Genomic DNA, 17,086 nt, shown 5'->3' with positions numbered 1-17,086 from the left:
CAAGGCCTACTAGTAGAATTCTCCATGACAAACCACAGACCCACTCTCATATCTCCACAGTTTGATCACCTTGGGGGTCAAAACCTGTTTCCCAGAGCATGGAATTTACTTGAGGGAAAGCAGTCTTTAGTCCCAGGGGCATTTCTGGGATCTGGTAGGTCTTACTGCCACCCCTCTGTTAGTAACAGGCTCACTTAGGCTGGGGTTGGGGGGCATGGATGTCGGGGGAGGGAGGCAAGAAGACAAGTGCCTCACTTTCTCCTGCTCCTGACCCTATAGTCTATGTTTGGAAAGAGCCACCTTAATCCATAGATCAAATCTAAAAAGATTCCATAATATGGAATGGGCCTCACCAGCCCATAATGCTACTGGGAACCTTTCCCTGGACCCCTTTGGAGGGAGGTGGGGACAATGGCATCCACTTGAATCTCACCTGCTTGAACTGAATGGTGATGACCATGTGAGACCGGCTGCTGCTGGCATTCATGTTGGTCGAAGCTGTGGTCCTTATTTTTGTTCCTTGTTCCATCAGTCTTTCAATCTGGGCATAGTTCTCACAAGGCACTGACTTTAGACCATCCACATAAAAGCCCAGTTGTTGGTCTTCCCTTACTTTTAGCCCTCCAGGTTTCTTGGTTTTGGACAGCAAATCTCTTACCTGTGGAAAAAAGAATAAATAATGCAAAATTCAGGAATGCAAAGATTTTTGTTTATTTCACCGTCACAGCCCCTAGAATATATTAAGTGCTCAGTAAATATGTATTGGATGAATGAATAAATGTTTAAGTTCTGTAGGTACCAGACCACCTCATAATTTAAATAAGTAAGGAATAGAGAAATGACAAGCAAGAAAATATGGAAACCTGTTGTAATTAGTGAAATCAGAAGCATATTTTTCTTTAGAAATTCAGTTTTATTATGTTCAAGTACCTAGAGCACTTCAACAAGACTGCGAGGTCCCTGAGGGCAGGGCATGTTTCTTTACTAGGACAGTAAATCCTAACATGGTTCCTGACATGTGGTAGGAACTCAGTGACTGCTTGTGGAGAGGATAGTGTAACTGAAGCTAAGCTAACAAGTAATGTTTAATACACTGAATATGGAGTATTGGCAGAACTGCTTTTGTAGCATGAAAAAACATTTTAGTCGGTATCTACAGTTGTCTGACTTTACACAGGTGACTCTAAAGCTTTTGTGCTTGAAAACATTGTTCTCGGATTATCCTAAACATTCTCCTAGCAATCTTGTTAACTCTTGTAGTTGTTTCACAACTCCTTTGTGAATAATATAAAAATAATGATCCCAGCCTCTTTCTGAATTATCACAAATTTTGTATTACAAAGTAATGAAGTCTTACTTTCCTGAGAACAGTGATAAATGAAACTTAAAATAGTTAAAAGTTAGTAACATTCAAAGTACCTAATGTTCTGCCTAGATTAAATCATGCTGCAACAAATGCCACCACTGTGAATATCTACTTCCAAGGGAAACTTATTTAACCCAAACAGTATTTGCTACAGCCAAACCTAACAAGAGACTGTGGGTAATTCTTTGGATCTTCTTCTTATTATTGGAGATTTGTGTGATGTCACACTTAGACCATGGTCTTAGGTGAAAGTCAATGTTGTCTCTCCCCCAAAAAAGCCACTTCTGCCAAGGCACAGTAGGTCGAGCTATGGGAGCCTGGTAGAGCCAGAGCCCCTACAGCAGGTAGTTGGTGTTATACGATGCAGGGAGATCTGGGCTGGGAATCTGACCTGGGTTCTTAGTTTTGGTTCTGCCTCCAAAGTGTGAGAGCTTTGGAAAGTCTCTTACATTCCCAGTTTTCTCCTCATAAGAGAAGAGCGATGGATAAAATGGTCTCTAAGATCTCCCCAAGTATTCTGTAGCTTTAAGTCCTAGAGTCAAAGCAAGATCACAGATTGAATTCAGGAAAGCAAATTAGGACAGTGGACAAAAAGGCCAGAGATAAGAAGACATCAGAACGGAGGCAACTCTGCCTTAGATAGGAAGCCTTTTCTATAACTTCCACTGAGTGATTATAAATTGTAGGAAGCGGCATCTAAGGCTGAAGATGTGTCTGAAGAAGGCTTACTAGAAAAAAGGTAAGTAGGTTTATCTAAATGGAATATGGAAGTGCCCAGAGACAAGGGCAGATCCTGGTACCGGATCCTCCAGGTTGTACCTGGAGATTGAATCGATGGTTATCACGAGAACTTCCTCACTCACCTCAGCTCTTGTGAACTCTCCTAAGTCTGTCTCTACCTGGCACTCCTTCAAATATGACTTTGCCGCTAGAGAAATCTTCTAAAACCCCAGTCTGATTCTCTTATTTCCCTGTTTAGAACCCTTCACAGACTCTCCATTGCCTCCCAGACAAAGAGCCTTTGCCTTTTAGCAACTGATGTTTAGCTCCATCTCCGGATGCTTCCCTGTTCTCACCTCCCCACATGCTTCCAGCTCTGGCTACACAGGACCCTCACTGTTCCCTTAAACGCCATGTGCTTTCACGTATCCCTGGACTTATTAAATATGAATCCTCCTGCCTAAAGTGCCCCCCAGCCCTCCTACTGCCTCACCAAACTCATAAATATCTTTCAAGGCCCAGTCTAACTCTGTTGACAAACAACACCAACAATCCCAGGCAGTATTAATTCTCTCTCTTCTATGCCTTTCTTTTCACCATTCATGCAGCATATGTAATATATTTTATTACTATTTGCAGTGGATGTTATATCTTCTACGAAACTTCTCCATGGCAGGAATCATGTCTTAGGTTTTATTCATTCTCAGAGTCTAGTATGATGTCTGAAACAGGAAAAGTATCTAATAAATGTCCCTTTGTTGAAGTACTGCTGGAAAAATACCAAAGACTCATAGAAGGTGAGACATGAAGAAGTATTTAGGATGTCCAATGTCCTTATTTTAGCATTTTTTTTTTAATAGCTACTTTATTTATTTATTTATTTATTTTTATTTTTGGCTGTGTTGGGTCTTCGGTTCGTGCGAGGGCTTTCTCTAGTTGCGGCAAGTGGGGGCCACTCTTCATCGCGGCGCGGGGACCGCTCTTCATCGCGGTGCGCAGGCCTCTCACTATCGCGGCCCCTCCCGTTGCGGGGCACAGGCTCCAGACGCGCAGGCTCAGTAGTTGTGGCTCACGGGCCCAGCTGCTCCGTGGCATGTGGGATCTTCCCAGACCAGGGCTCGAACCCGTGTCTCCTGCATTAGCAGGCAGATTCTCAACCACTGCGCCACCAGGGAAGCCCAATGTCCTTATTTTAGAGATAAGAAAAGAGAACTCCAGAGAGATTATCCTCATTAATAGGTATCAGTAAGGGACCCACAGTGTGATGCCATTTCCCCCCTGTTCCTTTCACAAGAACTTTGTAATAAGGGAAGTAAAGTTGTCCTCCTGAAGTTATTGGTATGAAATAAAGGAGCTATACTGTCTCCCAAGCCCAACAACTTGAAAGAAATAGAAACTGAATCTGTGACCTTAACATAATAACCCATTTGAATTTACTATCAACCTTCAACAGTGATAAATGGCTCATGGAAGCATATGAGAAAAAAATTGGATATTTTCTCTCCTTAATATAAAGAGAAAAACACTGACAGGTTTATTCCTTCAGTAATATTTATTTAGTAATGATTAAGTGCAAGGCTTTGGGATAGTGCTTGGGGTTACACAAGAAATCTTGGAGTATGAAACTACCCTTAAGAAACTTACAATTATAGATACCTCTGTCAATTTACCCATTCAGCAAACCTTAGGGGCATCCATTCTAAACCAAGTATTATACTAAGTATTGCCAATAGAAAGGTGCAATTATCTGTTCTGGAGATACAAATATGTAAATAAAATTTTACAGTATGATATAAGCACAAAGAGGAAAGGTTGCTCAATGTCTAGTGTTTGATAAGCACTACGTTAGAAATTTAAGATTCAGTGCATCTCAAAGTGTAGTGTCTTATTTTAAATTCTCTACTTTATAAATAAGCAAACTGAGCTCTGAGATAAAGTGATATCCCAAAGTCACAAAGCTAGTAAATGAGAGAGCTGGGATTTGAAACCAGGTTCTAACTATGATCAGGCAAACTATGGCCCATGGGCCAAATTCGGCCCTCCACTTGTTTTTGTATGATCATTGAGGTAAGAATGTTCTTCACATTTTTAAATGGCTGAAAAAATCAAAAGAAAAATATTTTGTGACGTGAAAATTAGGTGAAATTCAAGCTTCAGTGTCTGTAAACAAAGGTTTATTGGTATGCAGCCATGTCCACTCACTTACATATCCTCTGTGGCTGCTTTTGTGCTCTGAGGGCAGAATACAGTAGTGGTGACAGAGACTTTATGGCCCTCAAAGCCTAAAATATTTACTGTCTGGACTTTGAAGATAAAGTTTGCCGACCACTGTACTGAAGCCAGACTGACTGAAGCCTTAGGATGTATAGAGGAGCTGACATCTGAGCTGGATTTGAAGTTTAGTAGTTTCTTTAAGGCCGGAGAAAGCAGGAAGGGTATTCCAGGTAGGGGAAGATAGATGTAGGAAAGAATGACATATTCTGGAAAGGAAGAATAGTTCTATGTGGCTGAAGAATAGAATGTATGGAGATACAAGGACATAAAATGAAGTGGAACCTACCTAAAATGAGGTAGGTTAGGGCTGAATAGTTAGGGCTAAAGAGTTTTGACTTTATCTGTAGGATAGGTGAGGGGGAGCCTCTGATATTTATTAAGCTGCAGAGAGTCAGTCAGATTTGTGTGTCAGAAAATATAATCACAGTTACCTGTTCATTGTAAATTTCCAGCATGCTGAATGTAACCTGTATAAAAAAGGGCATAAAGTAAATTAAGATTCTCTTGAAACAGTCATCTTTGAAAAAAAAAAACAGTACTATGGAAACTAGACAAATGTACAACAAAGGAAAAAGCTAAATATTAAATATAGTAAAGCTCTTTTTCACAAGCAATAGGAGATTCTCAAATAATTTTAATGATATGGAGGAAGTTCTTCATATAAATTAAAAACAGATACAAAACATTGCATGTGTGTGTGCCTGTGTGTGTGTGTGTTTCAGTCTCAATTGTGAAGAGAAAAAGGTTGTTCTTTATTGCTCACTCTCTGATCTGAACATATGCAGAGAAAAAGATTGGTCTTTACCCTACTGTGCTTTTGGAGTAATGCTAGCCAAGCTTACACCTCTTAAACAGGAGATTGGAGGAATCTGAATGACTATAGTCTAGAGAAAAGGCTCTAATATACTGACATTTTGCCACCACAATCCCCCACCCATGAAAAGCTGGCTTGTCTGTTAGTCACCCTGTAGTGAGTCCTGCCAGTCAAACCTTACCTCCCCAGAGCTTCCAACCAGCTTCAGAGAGCATCACATTTTAAGATGAACAAATGGGAGGGGAGATCAAGATGGCAGCACAGGAGAACGCTAAGCTCACTTCCCCTCGTTAACACGTCAAAAATACGTCTACCCGTGGAGCAATTCTCACTGAAAACTGATTGGAAACCAGCAGAAGGATGCTTACAAAACCAAGGCTATAAGAAAGATCCACACAGAATCGGGATGGAAGGGAAGAGAAGCAATCAAGTCGGGACCTGTGCCCCTGGGAGGGACACAGAAGAGGAGAGGTATTACACAGGCTTGGAGATCCTCCTGGGGAGTGAGAGGTTTGAACACACAGTGGGCAACCCAGCCCTGGGGTCTGACACCGGGAGGATGAGTCCCCCTCGCTGGTTTGAAAACCAGTGAGACCGAGAGAGGGCTGTAAGAAACCTAGACTCCACTCATGAAGAGTGTGCACACACTTGCTTACTCCAGAAACAAGGCAGAGAAAGCAGATTAAAACTGCATGGGACTCTGGCCAGTTTCCTGCAACTGCCCTGGCATGCCCCAGCCAGAGTCACGCACCTGCTCCAGCCCCTATTGCCCCAGCACTGCTGCCCTCTGGGGTGAAGGTGCTGGGAGGGGGAAGAGCACACACTTAAAAGCCAGCTTCCACCCAACCCTAAAGGCTTCTGCTCCAGTAACTTGAGGCTCGACCCTGCCCCCTATGGGGCAGTGACAGCCACTGAGAAGCCCCAGGTCAGACCTGGCTCTGGCCCTAGCTCCTTCATCTCCAGAACTTCCCAAATAAGCAAAAACTAAAAGAGTTTATCAATACCAAATCGACCCTAAAAGAAATGTTAAAAGGCCTTCTCTAAGTGGAAAAGAAAAGGCCACAACAACTAAGAATCTATAGGAAAGGAAAAATCTCACTAGTAAAGGCAAATATATAGTAAAGGCTATGGATCAACAACTTAAATAAACTAGTATGAAGATTAAAAGACCAAAAAATTGTAAAATAAACTATAATTATAATAAACAGTGAAGGGGTAAGCATGAAGATATAAAATATGACATCACAAACACAAAACATAGGGGAAGGGAGGAAAAAATGTAGATTTTAGAATATGTTTGAACTTAAATGACCACCAGTTTCAAACAAGTAGATATAGGTTAAGATATATGAACCCCATGATAACCACAAGTCAAAAACCTACAATAGACACACAAAAACTAGAGAGAAAGGGACACAAGCATACCACTAAAGAAAATCATCAAACCACAAGGGGAGAAACTAAAAGAAGAACTAACAGAGAAGAACTAAAATTTAAAAAATGGTCAAGGATTAGACCATGTTTTTTTAGATTACACATATGAGTGAAATCATATAGTATTTGTCTTTCTCCATCTGTAATGCCTTCAAGGTCCATCCATGTTGTCGCAAATGGCAGGATTTCATTATTTTATATATATATATGCCCACATCTTCTTTATGCATTCATCCTTGATGGACATTTAAGTTGCATCCATATCTTGGCTATTGTAAATAATGCTGCTATGCAATTTGGGGTGCATGTATCTTTATGAATTGTTGTTTTCATTGTTTCTGGATAAATATCCAGGAGTGGAATTGCTGGATCATATGGTAGTTCTTTTTTAGTTTTCTGAGGAATCTCCATTCTCTTTTCCATAGTGACTGTACCAATTTAAAGTCCCACCAATAGTCACAAGTGTTCCCTTTTCTCCACTTCCTCACTAACACTTATCTCTTGTCATTATTTTTGTTTGTTTGTTTGTTTTTTCTGGCCATGCCACACAGCTTGAGGGATCCTAGTTCCCCAACCAGGGATCAAACCCGGGCCCATGGCACTGGAAGCCTGCATCTTAACCACTAGACCACCAGGGAATTCCCTATCTCTTGTCATTTTTGATGATAGCCATTCTAACAGGTGCAAGGTGGCATTGAAATGCAGCAGGACCCTATGGTCATTGCCCACTATGTCTTCATCTTGCCTTTTGTGTGTGGAAAAAGTTTAGTCAAATAATAAGTTTAATCAGAGAAGTGAGATAATGCAGAAACAAAAGAAAGCAGTCTAGGATTGGTTCAAGATGGCGGAGTAGAAGGACATGCTCTCACTCCCTCTTGTGAGAGCACCGAAATCACAATTAACTGCTGAACAATCATCGAGAGGAAGACACTGGAAATCACCAAAAAAGATACCCCACATCCAAAGTCAAAGGAGAAGCTGCAATGAGATGGTAGGAGGGGTGCAAGCACAATAAAATCAAATCCCATAACCACTGGGTGGGTGACTCACAAACTGGAGAACAATTATACCACAGAAGTCTACCCACTGGAGTGAAGATTCTGAGCCCCATGTCAGGTTTCCCAACCTGGGTGTCTGGCAATGGGAGGAGGAATTCCCAGAGAATCAGACTTTGAAGGCTAGTGGGATTTGATTGCAGGACTTCAACAGGACTGGGGGAAACAGAGACTCCACTCTTGGAGGGCACACACAAAGTAGTGTGCACATCAGGACCCAGGGGGAAGGAGCAGTGACCCCATAGGAGACTGAACCAGACCTACCTGCTAGTGTTGGAGGGTCTCCTGGAGAGGCTGGGGGTGGCTGTGGCTCATAGCAGGGACAAGGACACTGACAGCAGAAGCTCTGGGAAATACTCCTTGGCATGAGCCCTCCTGGAGTCCACCATTAGCCCCAGCAAAGAGCCTGTAGCCTCCAGTGCTGGGTCGCCTCAGGCCACCCCACCCATCAGCAGACAAGCAAAGTTTTACTGGGCTCTGCCTACCAGAGCAACACCCAGCTCTACCCACCACCAGTCCCTCTCATCAGGAAACTTGCACAAGCCTCTTAGACAGCCTCATCCACCAGAGGGCAGACAGAAGAAGAAGAACTACAATCCTGCAGCCTGTGGAACAAAAATTACATTCACAGAAAGATAGACAAAATGAAAAGGCAGAGGACTATGTACCAGGGGAAGGAACAAGATAAAACCCCAGAAAAACAACTAAATGAAGTGGAGATAGGCAACCTTCCAGAAATAGAATTCAGAAAAATGAGAGTGAAGATGATCCAGGACCTCGGAAAAAGAATGGAGGCAAAGATTGAGAAGATGCAAGAAATGTTTAACAAAGACTTAGAAGAATTAAAGAACAAACACCTAGACGAAAGAACAAACAGAGATGAACAATACAACTGAATGAAAAATACACTAGAAGGAAATCAATAGCAGAATAACTGAGGCAAAAGAACGGATAAGTGACCTAGAAGACGGAATGGTGGAATTCACTGCCACAGAATAGAATAAAGAAGAAAGAATGAAAAGAAATGAAGACAGCCTATGAGACTTCTGGGACAACATTAAATGCACCAACATTCACATTATAGGGTTCCCAGAAGGAGAAGAGAGAGAGGAAGGACCCGAGAAAATATTTGAAGAGATTATAGTTGAAAATTTCCCTAACATGGGAAAGGAAATAGCCACCCAAGTCCAGGAAGCACAGACTCCCAGGCATGATAAACCCAAGGAGAAACATGCTGAGACACATAGTAATCAAATAGACAAATATTAAAGACAAAGAAAAATTGTTAAAAGCAACAAGGGAAAAATGACAACACACGAGAGAACTCACATAAGGTTAACAGCTGATTTCTCAGCAGAAACTCTACATACCAGAAGAGAGTGGCATGATATACTTAAAGTGGTGAAAGGGAAGAACCTACAACCAAGAATACTCTACCAGGCAAGGATCTCATTCAGATTCGATGGAGAAATCAAAAGCTTTACAGACAAGCAAAAGTTAAGAGAATTCAGCACCACCAAACCAGCTCTACAACAAATGCTAGAGGAACTTCTCTAAGTGGGAAACACAAGAGAAGAAAAGGACCTACAGACACAAACCCAAAACAATTAAGAAAATGGTAATAGGAACATACATACTAATAATTACCTTAAATGTGAATGGATTAAATGCTCCCACCAAAAGACACAGGCTTGCTGAATGGATACAAAAACAAGATCCATATATATGCTGTCTACAAGAGACCTACTTCAGACCTAGGCACACATACAGACTGAAAGTGAGGGGATAGAAAAAGATACTCCATGCAAAAGGAAATCAAAAGAATGCTGGAGTAGCAATACTCATATCAGATAAAATAGACTTTAAAATAAAAACTATTACAAGAGACAAAGAAGGACACTACATAATGATCAAGGGATCAATCCAAGAAGAAGATATAACAATTGTAAATATTTATGCACCCAACATAGGAGCACCTCAGTACATAAGGCAAATGCTAACAGCCATAAAAGGGGAAATCGACAGTAACACAGTAATAGCAGGGGACTTTAACAACCCACTTTCACCAATGGACAGATCATCCAAAATGAAAATAAATAAGGAAACACAAGCCTTAAATGATACATTAAACAAGATGGACTTAATTGATATTTTTAGGACATTCCATCCCAAAACAACAGAATACACTTTCTTCTCAAGTGCTCATGGAACATTCTCCAGGATGGATCACACCTTGGGTCACAAATCAAGCCTCAGTAAATTTAAGAAAATTGAAATCATCTCAAGCACCTTTTCCAACCACAACACTATGAGATTAGAAATCAATTACAGGGAAAAACCCCCATAAAAACCACAAACACATGGAGGCTAAACAATATGTTACTAAATAACCAAGAGATCACTGAAGAATCAAAGAGGATATCAAAAATTACCTAGAGACAAATGACAATGAAAACACAATGATCCAAAACCTACGGGATGCAACAAAAGTAGTTCTAAAAGGGAAGTTTATAGCAATACAATCCTACCTCAAGAAACAAGAAAAATCTCAAATAAACTATCTAACCTTACACCTAAAGAAACTAGAGAAAGAAGAACAAACATAATCAAAAGTTAGTACAAGGAAAGAAGTCCTAAAGATCAGAGCAGAAATAAATGAAATAGAAACAAAGAAAACAGTAGCAAAGATCAATAAAACTAAAAGCTAGTTCTTTGAAAAGATAAACAAAATTGATAAACCTTTAGCCAGACTCATCAAGAAAAAGAGGGAGAGGACTCTAAAATTAGAAATGAAAAAAGAGAAGTTACAACAGACACCACAGAAATACAAAGCATCCTAAGAGACTACTACAAGCAACTCTATGCCAATAAAATGGACAACCTGGAAGAAATGGACAAATTCTTAGAAAGGTATAACCTTCCAAGACTGAACCAGGAAGAAATAGAAAACATGAACAGACCAATCACAAGTAAAGAAATTGAAACTGTGATTAAAAATCTTCCAACAAACAAAAGTCCAGGACCAGACGGCTTCACAGGTGAATTCTATCAAGCATTTAGAGAAGAGCTAACACCTTCTCAAACTCTTCCAAAAAATTGCAGAGGAAGGAACACTCCCAAACTCATTCTACAAGGTCACCATCACCCTGATACCAAAACCAAAGATGCTAAAAAAAAAGAGAAAATTACAGACCAATATCACTGATAGATATAGATGCAAAAATCCTCAACAAAATACTAGCAAACAGAATCCAACAACACATTAAAAGGATCATACACCATGATCAAGTGGGATTTATCCCAGGGATGCAAAGATTCTTCAATATTTGCAAATCAATCAATGTGATACACCATATTAACAAATTGAAGGAGAAAAACCATATGATCATCTCAATACATGCAGAAAAAGCTTTTGACAAACGTTTTACCCATTTGTGGTAAAAACTCTCCAGAAAGTGGGCATAGAGGGAAACTACCTCAACATAATAAAGGCCATATACGACAAACCCACAGTAAACATCATTCTCAATGGTGAAAAACTGAAAACATTTCCTCTAAGATCAGGAACAAGACAAGGATGTCCACTCTCGCCCCTATTATTCAACATAGTTTTGGAAGTCCTAGCCACGGTAATCAGAGAAGAGAAAGAAATAAAAGGAATATAAATTAGAAAAGAAGAAGTAAAACTGTCACTGTTTGCAGGTGACATGATACTCTACATAGAGAATCCTAAAGATGCCACCAGAAAACTACTAGAGCTAATCAGTGAATCTGGTAAAGTTGCAGGATACAAAATTAATGCACAGAAATCTCTTGCATTCCTATACACTAACAACGATAGATCAGAAAGAGAAATTAAAGAAACAATCCCATTCACCATTGCAACAAAAAGAATAAAATACCTAGGAATAAACTTACCTAAGGAAGTAAAAGGCCTGTACTCAGAAAACGATAAGACTCTGATGAAAGAAATCAAATATGACACAAACAGATGGAGTGATATACCATGTTCTTGGATTGGAAGAATCAATATTGTGAAGATGACTATACTACCCAAAGCAATCTACAGATTCAGTGTAATCCCTATCACATTACCAGTGGCATTTTTTACAGAACTAGAACAAAATTCTTAAAATTTGTATGGAGACACAAAAGACCCCGAATAGCCAAAGAAATCTTGAGGGAAAAAAACGGAGCTGGAGGAATCAGACTCCCTGACTTCAGACTATACTACAAAGCTACAGTAATCAAGACAATATGGTACTGGCCCAAAAACAGAAATAGAGATCAATGGAACATGATAGAAAGCCCAGAGATAAACCCACACACCTACAGTGAACTAATCTATGACAAAGGAGGCAAGGATATACAATGGAGAAAAGACAGTCTCTTCAATAAGTGGTGCTGGGAAAACTGGACAGCCACATGTAAAAGAATGAAATTGGAACACTTCCTAACACCATACACAAAAATAATCTCAAAATGAATTAAAGACCTAAATGTAAGACTGTAAAACTCTTAGAGGAAAACATAGGAAGAACACTCTGACATAAATCACAGGAAGATCTTTTTTGACCCACCTGCTAGAGTAATGGAAATAAAAACAAAAATAAACAAATGGGACCTAATGAAACTTAAAAGCTTTTGCACTGCAAAATAAACTATAAACAAGATGAAAAGACAACCCTCAGAATGGGAGAAAATATTTGCCAACAAATCAATGGACAAAGGATTAACCTCCAACATATATAAACAGCTCATGCAGCTCAATATTAAAAAAACAAAAAACCCAATCAAAAAATGGGCAGAAGACCTAAATAGACATTTCTCTAAAGAAGACATACAGATGGCCATTAAGCATAGTCAAGGATATTTAGTTCCTCTCCAAGGGCTGTAGATAATATTCTGAGCCATATCCTTTGAGCTGTCTTATACATACTAAAAAAACTCCACCAGGTGGAAGAAGTTAACTGCATGATGACCAGACTGTAGCCATGACAAAAGCTGCCACAATTCTGAGAACTGGCCTCAAAAAAATGGGAACAAACCGACCCTGGAACTGAAGATTAACCATACTTAAAACAATCAAGATGATGCTGATCAGATCACCACACGACCAATTTCAAGATGTCAGAGCTGACACTACTGTTTCTACATGTAGCCCCCTCTCTCCTTTCTCTGTAAAAGCTCTTGCCCACTGACTGTTGGCGGCAGTTGGCCTTTGGACAGGAGTCCACCCTCCCCCACAGGTTGCCAGCCTCTGAAATATAAAGCAAACTTTCCTTTCCACCAACCTTGCCCCTTTGTTGGCTTTTGAGCAGTGAGCAGCTGTACCCCACTTTTGGTAACAATTTCTCATTGTGGTTTTGAGTTTCTTTTCCCTAATAATTAGTGACGTTGAACATCTTTTCATGTCCCTGTTGCTCATCTGTATATCTTCTTTGGAAGTGCCTTTTCAGGTCTTCTGCCCATTTTTAAATAGGGTTTTTTTGGGGTTTTTTTTTTGCTGTTGAGTTGTATAAGTTCTTTATATACTTTGGATATTAACCTCTTATTGGATATATGATTTGCAAATATCTTCTCCCATTCAGTCGGTTGCCTTTTCATTTTTTTAAAATAGATCTTTATTGGAGTATAATTGCTTCACAATACTGTGTTAGTTTCTGTTGTACACCAAAGTGAATCAGCCATATGCATACATATGTCCCCATAACCCTTCCCTCTTGAGCCTCCCTCCCATCCTCCTATCCCACCCCTCTAGGTCATCACAAAGCACTGAGCTGATATCCCTGTGCTATGCTGCTGCTTCCCACTAGCTATCTATTTTACATTTGGGAGTCTATGTATGTCTATGCCACTCTCTCACTTTGTCACAGCTTACCCTTCCCCCTCCCCATATCTTCAAGTCCATTCTCTAGTAGGTCTGTGTCTTTATTCCTGTCTTGCCCCTAGGTTCTTCATGACTATTTTTTTTTTTTTTTAGATTTCATATATATGCGTTAGCATACGGTATTTGTTTTTCTCTTCTGGCTTACTTCACTCTGTATGACAGACTCTAGGTCCATCCATCTCATTACAAATAACTCAGTTTCATTTCTTTTTATTTGTTTTTTCATTTTAATGATGGTTTCCTTCTCTGTGCAGAAGGTTTTTTGTTTTATTAGTCCCATTTGTTTATTTTTGCTTTTCTTTCCCTTGCTTTTGGAGTCAGAGCCACAGAAACATTGCTAAGACCGATTTCATAGAGGTTACTGCCTATGTTTTCTTCTAGGACGTTTATGGTTTCAAAACTTACATTCAAGTCTTTAATCCATTTTGAGTAAATTTTTGTGTATAGTGTAATATAGTGGTCTAATTCCATTCTTTTGCATGTGGCTGTCCAGTTTTCCCAACACCATTTATTGAAGAGACTGTCCTTTCCTCATTGCATGTTCTTTGCTCCTTCGTCATAAATTAATCATCCATATGTGTGTGTGTTTATTTCTGGCCTCTCAGTTCTGTTCTATTGATCTCTGTGCCTGTTTTTGTGTCAGTACCATACTTTTTTTTTATTATTATAGTTCTGTAGTATAGTTTGAAATCAGGGGGTGTGATGCTTCCAGCTTTGGTCTTCTTTCTCAAGATTATTTTAGCTATTTGGGATCTTTTGTGGTTATATACCAATTTTAGAATTGTTCTACTTCTGTGAAATATGCCATCGGAATTTTGATAGTGATTGTATTGAATCAGTAGATTGCTTTGGGTAATATGGACATTTTAACAATATTAATTCATCCAGTTCATGAACACAGGATGTACATCCATTTATCTGTGTTTTCATCAATTTCTTTCATCAGTGTCTTATAGCTTTCAGGCACAGCTCTTTCACCTTCTTGGGCCTTCTATGCTAGGGCACGTAAGAAACTATGCTGGGATAATTAAGAAACAAAATAACATTCTTTATTTAGAAGTAAAAATAAATTAATTAAGATGATAACACACCCACAACCTTGGTAGGAGAGGGGAGCAAAGGGAACCAGAGACTTGAGTTAGCTAAGGTTTTGTGTTATAAGCCTCAGCAATGATCCCTTGCTATTGTCAGCATCCCTGTTTCTATGGTACTCAAAATGCCTTTTAAAAATATCTCCTTGGGTTTGCCTCCATAGAACCAGAACAATTCAACATTTTATTTAGCTACAACTTGATTTTGTAATCATGTAAAGGTTTTGGTATGGAAAATTAACATTATCCTAAAATAGAGATGCTGATAACTTTCATTGGGGGCAGGGAATTTCCAAAATGAAAAAAAAATTCCTTAAATAAGGGATTCTATAATAATACATACCTGGTATTCTTGATTTTTCTCCCGGTTCTCAATTGCTTGAAATAGCTCTTCACACACATTTGGAATGATACCCTTGTTTGCCCCAAACCCAATCATGGAATAGCTTTTTCCAGAGCCAGTTTGGCCATAAGCCAGGAGAGTAGTATTATAGCCTTGCCAGGTACTGTCCAGAATTCCCCTGCCAAGATCGTGGAAAACATCTCTCTGGAAAGAAGACCACAGGCATCAAGTTCAGCACTGACTTTTCACAGTACTCTTAAAATCTAATATTCTGGCTTTAGTGAGTTCCACCTTAATTAGTATTATATGACTTACTTGAAATATAACTCAGATGCTGTCTTAGAACCAGTGAAATAAAGCTGGCAACCAAAAAGGGATTTGTCAGTTTGGAAAACGCTGATCACCACAAATCACCATGGATATTCAACTAGCCAGTATTCGTCAGTAATGGATTTGAGTATTTTATAGCCTTGACAAAACATGGGCTAGGTCTTTAAAATTCATCAATTAGACAAAAATTTCAAGGCACCAAGGGACACAGACCAGTCAAAGTGTTTTCTACTTTCTCTGTATTCTTTAATCCAAACAACGTCACAAAATTCCTACACTAATTTTAACTCGCTGCTCCTGAACCTTCTCTTTCTTTCTTTCTTTCTTTTTTAACAAGACCTAGTGGTTCTGAAGCCAACACACACATATACACGTGCACCCTTTTTTTTTAAGTGGCAGACACAGATGCTTGTGCCCACAATTGCTTGAAAGAGAAGATGCGGTCTGGCTTTTATTATCTATCATCTGATTATCTATTATTATCTATTATGTTATCTATAATATGAGAGATATTATCTGTTATTGCCATAGCCAGGAATAATTCTCTTATTTGAGGCTGTTTCAAAGTATATATTCTTTTCTGTTCTCTAATATCAATAAAATAGTAAGTAAGCATTATACACTCCATTTGTTGCAATGTATACATTTGTGTAATTTATATAATTTTTATTTCTGAGAAAGATGCACATACCAACGTAGTGTGATTTATATAAGGACAATAGGCAATAACCAATTTTCTTACACTACTCATTTCTCATGAGAAAGGAATAAAAAGTATTACACTATAAGTGTTAGGGGAGCTCTAGGCTTAAAATGTGGAATCTGGCCAGTGGTTTCCCAGAACATTGAGACCATACTTTTACCAGAAAAAATGTATTTATGTAATAGATATCCACTCTACCTTAGGAGCTATTAGCTGAACCTAAGGAGTGCTCACTAAGCTTAGTAAAGTAACTGGTTTTGCTATCATTTTTTCCTCTGTGCTATTTGGAGATTTGGGGGAAATGCTTTTATTGCCAATTTTTATGAATTGAAAACTTCAAACAAGCAATATAGAATTTTATTAAATAAACAAAATCGTAGAGAATAGAATCATTCTGTAAATTTTATTAGCTGTAGAGTTTTCTGTATAGTTTTCCATTGAAATCTCTTTTGGATGTCAGTGATTTGCATATTAGGTAAGCCAAGAATTCACAGAGCTACATTTCTAGTTTCTTCCTATTCTTCATCCTATAATCAACTATATGAAACATTTTCCTACACTACAGTATGTAAAGCTATAATTCTGCAGTATCTTAACAGGTGGTCAACAAAAGATAGGGAGGATAAGAGGGAAAGCTGTTGACAAAGTTAATCAAGTCTCTTTACAGCACAGTTTTTGCAGTCTTTTAAAACTATCTTTTAAAAAACTGAGAATTGACATATAACATTATACTAGTTTCAAATGTACAGCATAATGATTTGATATATGTATATATTGAGAAATGATTACCAGAATAAATTTAGTTCACAGAGTTTTTGTTTGTTTGTTTTTTTATTTTTTGGCCATGCAGTGTGGCTTGTGGGATCTTAGTTCCCTGACCAGGGATCGAACCCGGGCCCTCAGCAGTGAGAGCACAGAGTCCTAACCACTGGACCGCAAGGGAATTCCCCCCATTTTTTTTCTTGTGATGAGAACTTTTAAGATCTACTCTCTCAGCAACTTTCAAATATACAATACTGTATTGTTAACTACAGGCATACCTCAGAGATACTGTGGGTTCAGTTCC

The 17,086-nt window shown here is 39.0% G+C and overlaps 1 protein-coding gene across 1 annotated transcript in view; it reads right to left on the bottom strand.

Moving 5' to 3' along the window:
- The window catches only part of LOC103003234 (kinesin-like protein KIF28P), a 62,454-nt gene that overhangs the window by 42,141 nt on the left and 3,227 nt on the right, over window positions 1–17,086 (bottom strand). Inside the window, exons 3-5 of the mRNA XM_057530171.1 lie at window positions 14,988–15,191; window positions 4,792–4,827; window positions 434–658 (exon numbers count right to left, since the gene is read on the bottom strand). Of these exons, the coding sequence (XP_057386154.1) occupies window positions 434–658; window positions 4,792–4,827; window positions 14,988–15,191 (465 nt within the window). The remainder of the gene's footprint in view (window positions 1–433; window positions 659–4,791; window positions 4,828–14,987; window positions 15,192–17,086) is intronic.

Source organism: Balaenoptera acutorostrata, chromosome 1 (genome assembly GCF_949987535.1).
Source record: "Balaenoptera acutorostrata chromosome 1, mBalAcu1.1, whole genome shotgun sequence".
In the NCBI taxonomy this organism is placed as follows: domain Eukaryota; kingdom Metazoa; phylum Chordata; class Mammalia; order Artiodactyla; family Balaenopteridae; genus Balaenoptera; species Balaenoptera acutorostrata.
Note: the sequence above shows the minus strand (reverse complement) of the source record. Positions and strands in the feature narration are given on the sequence as shown.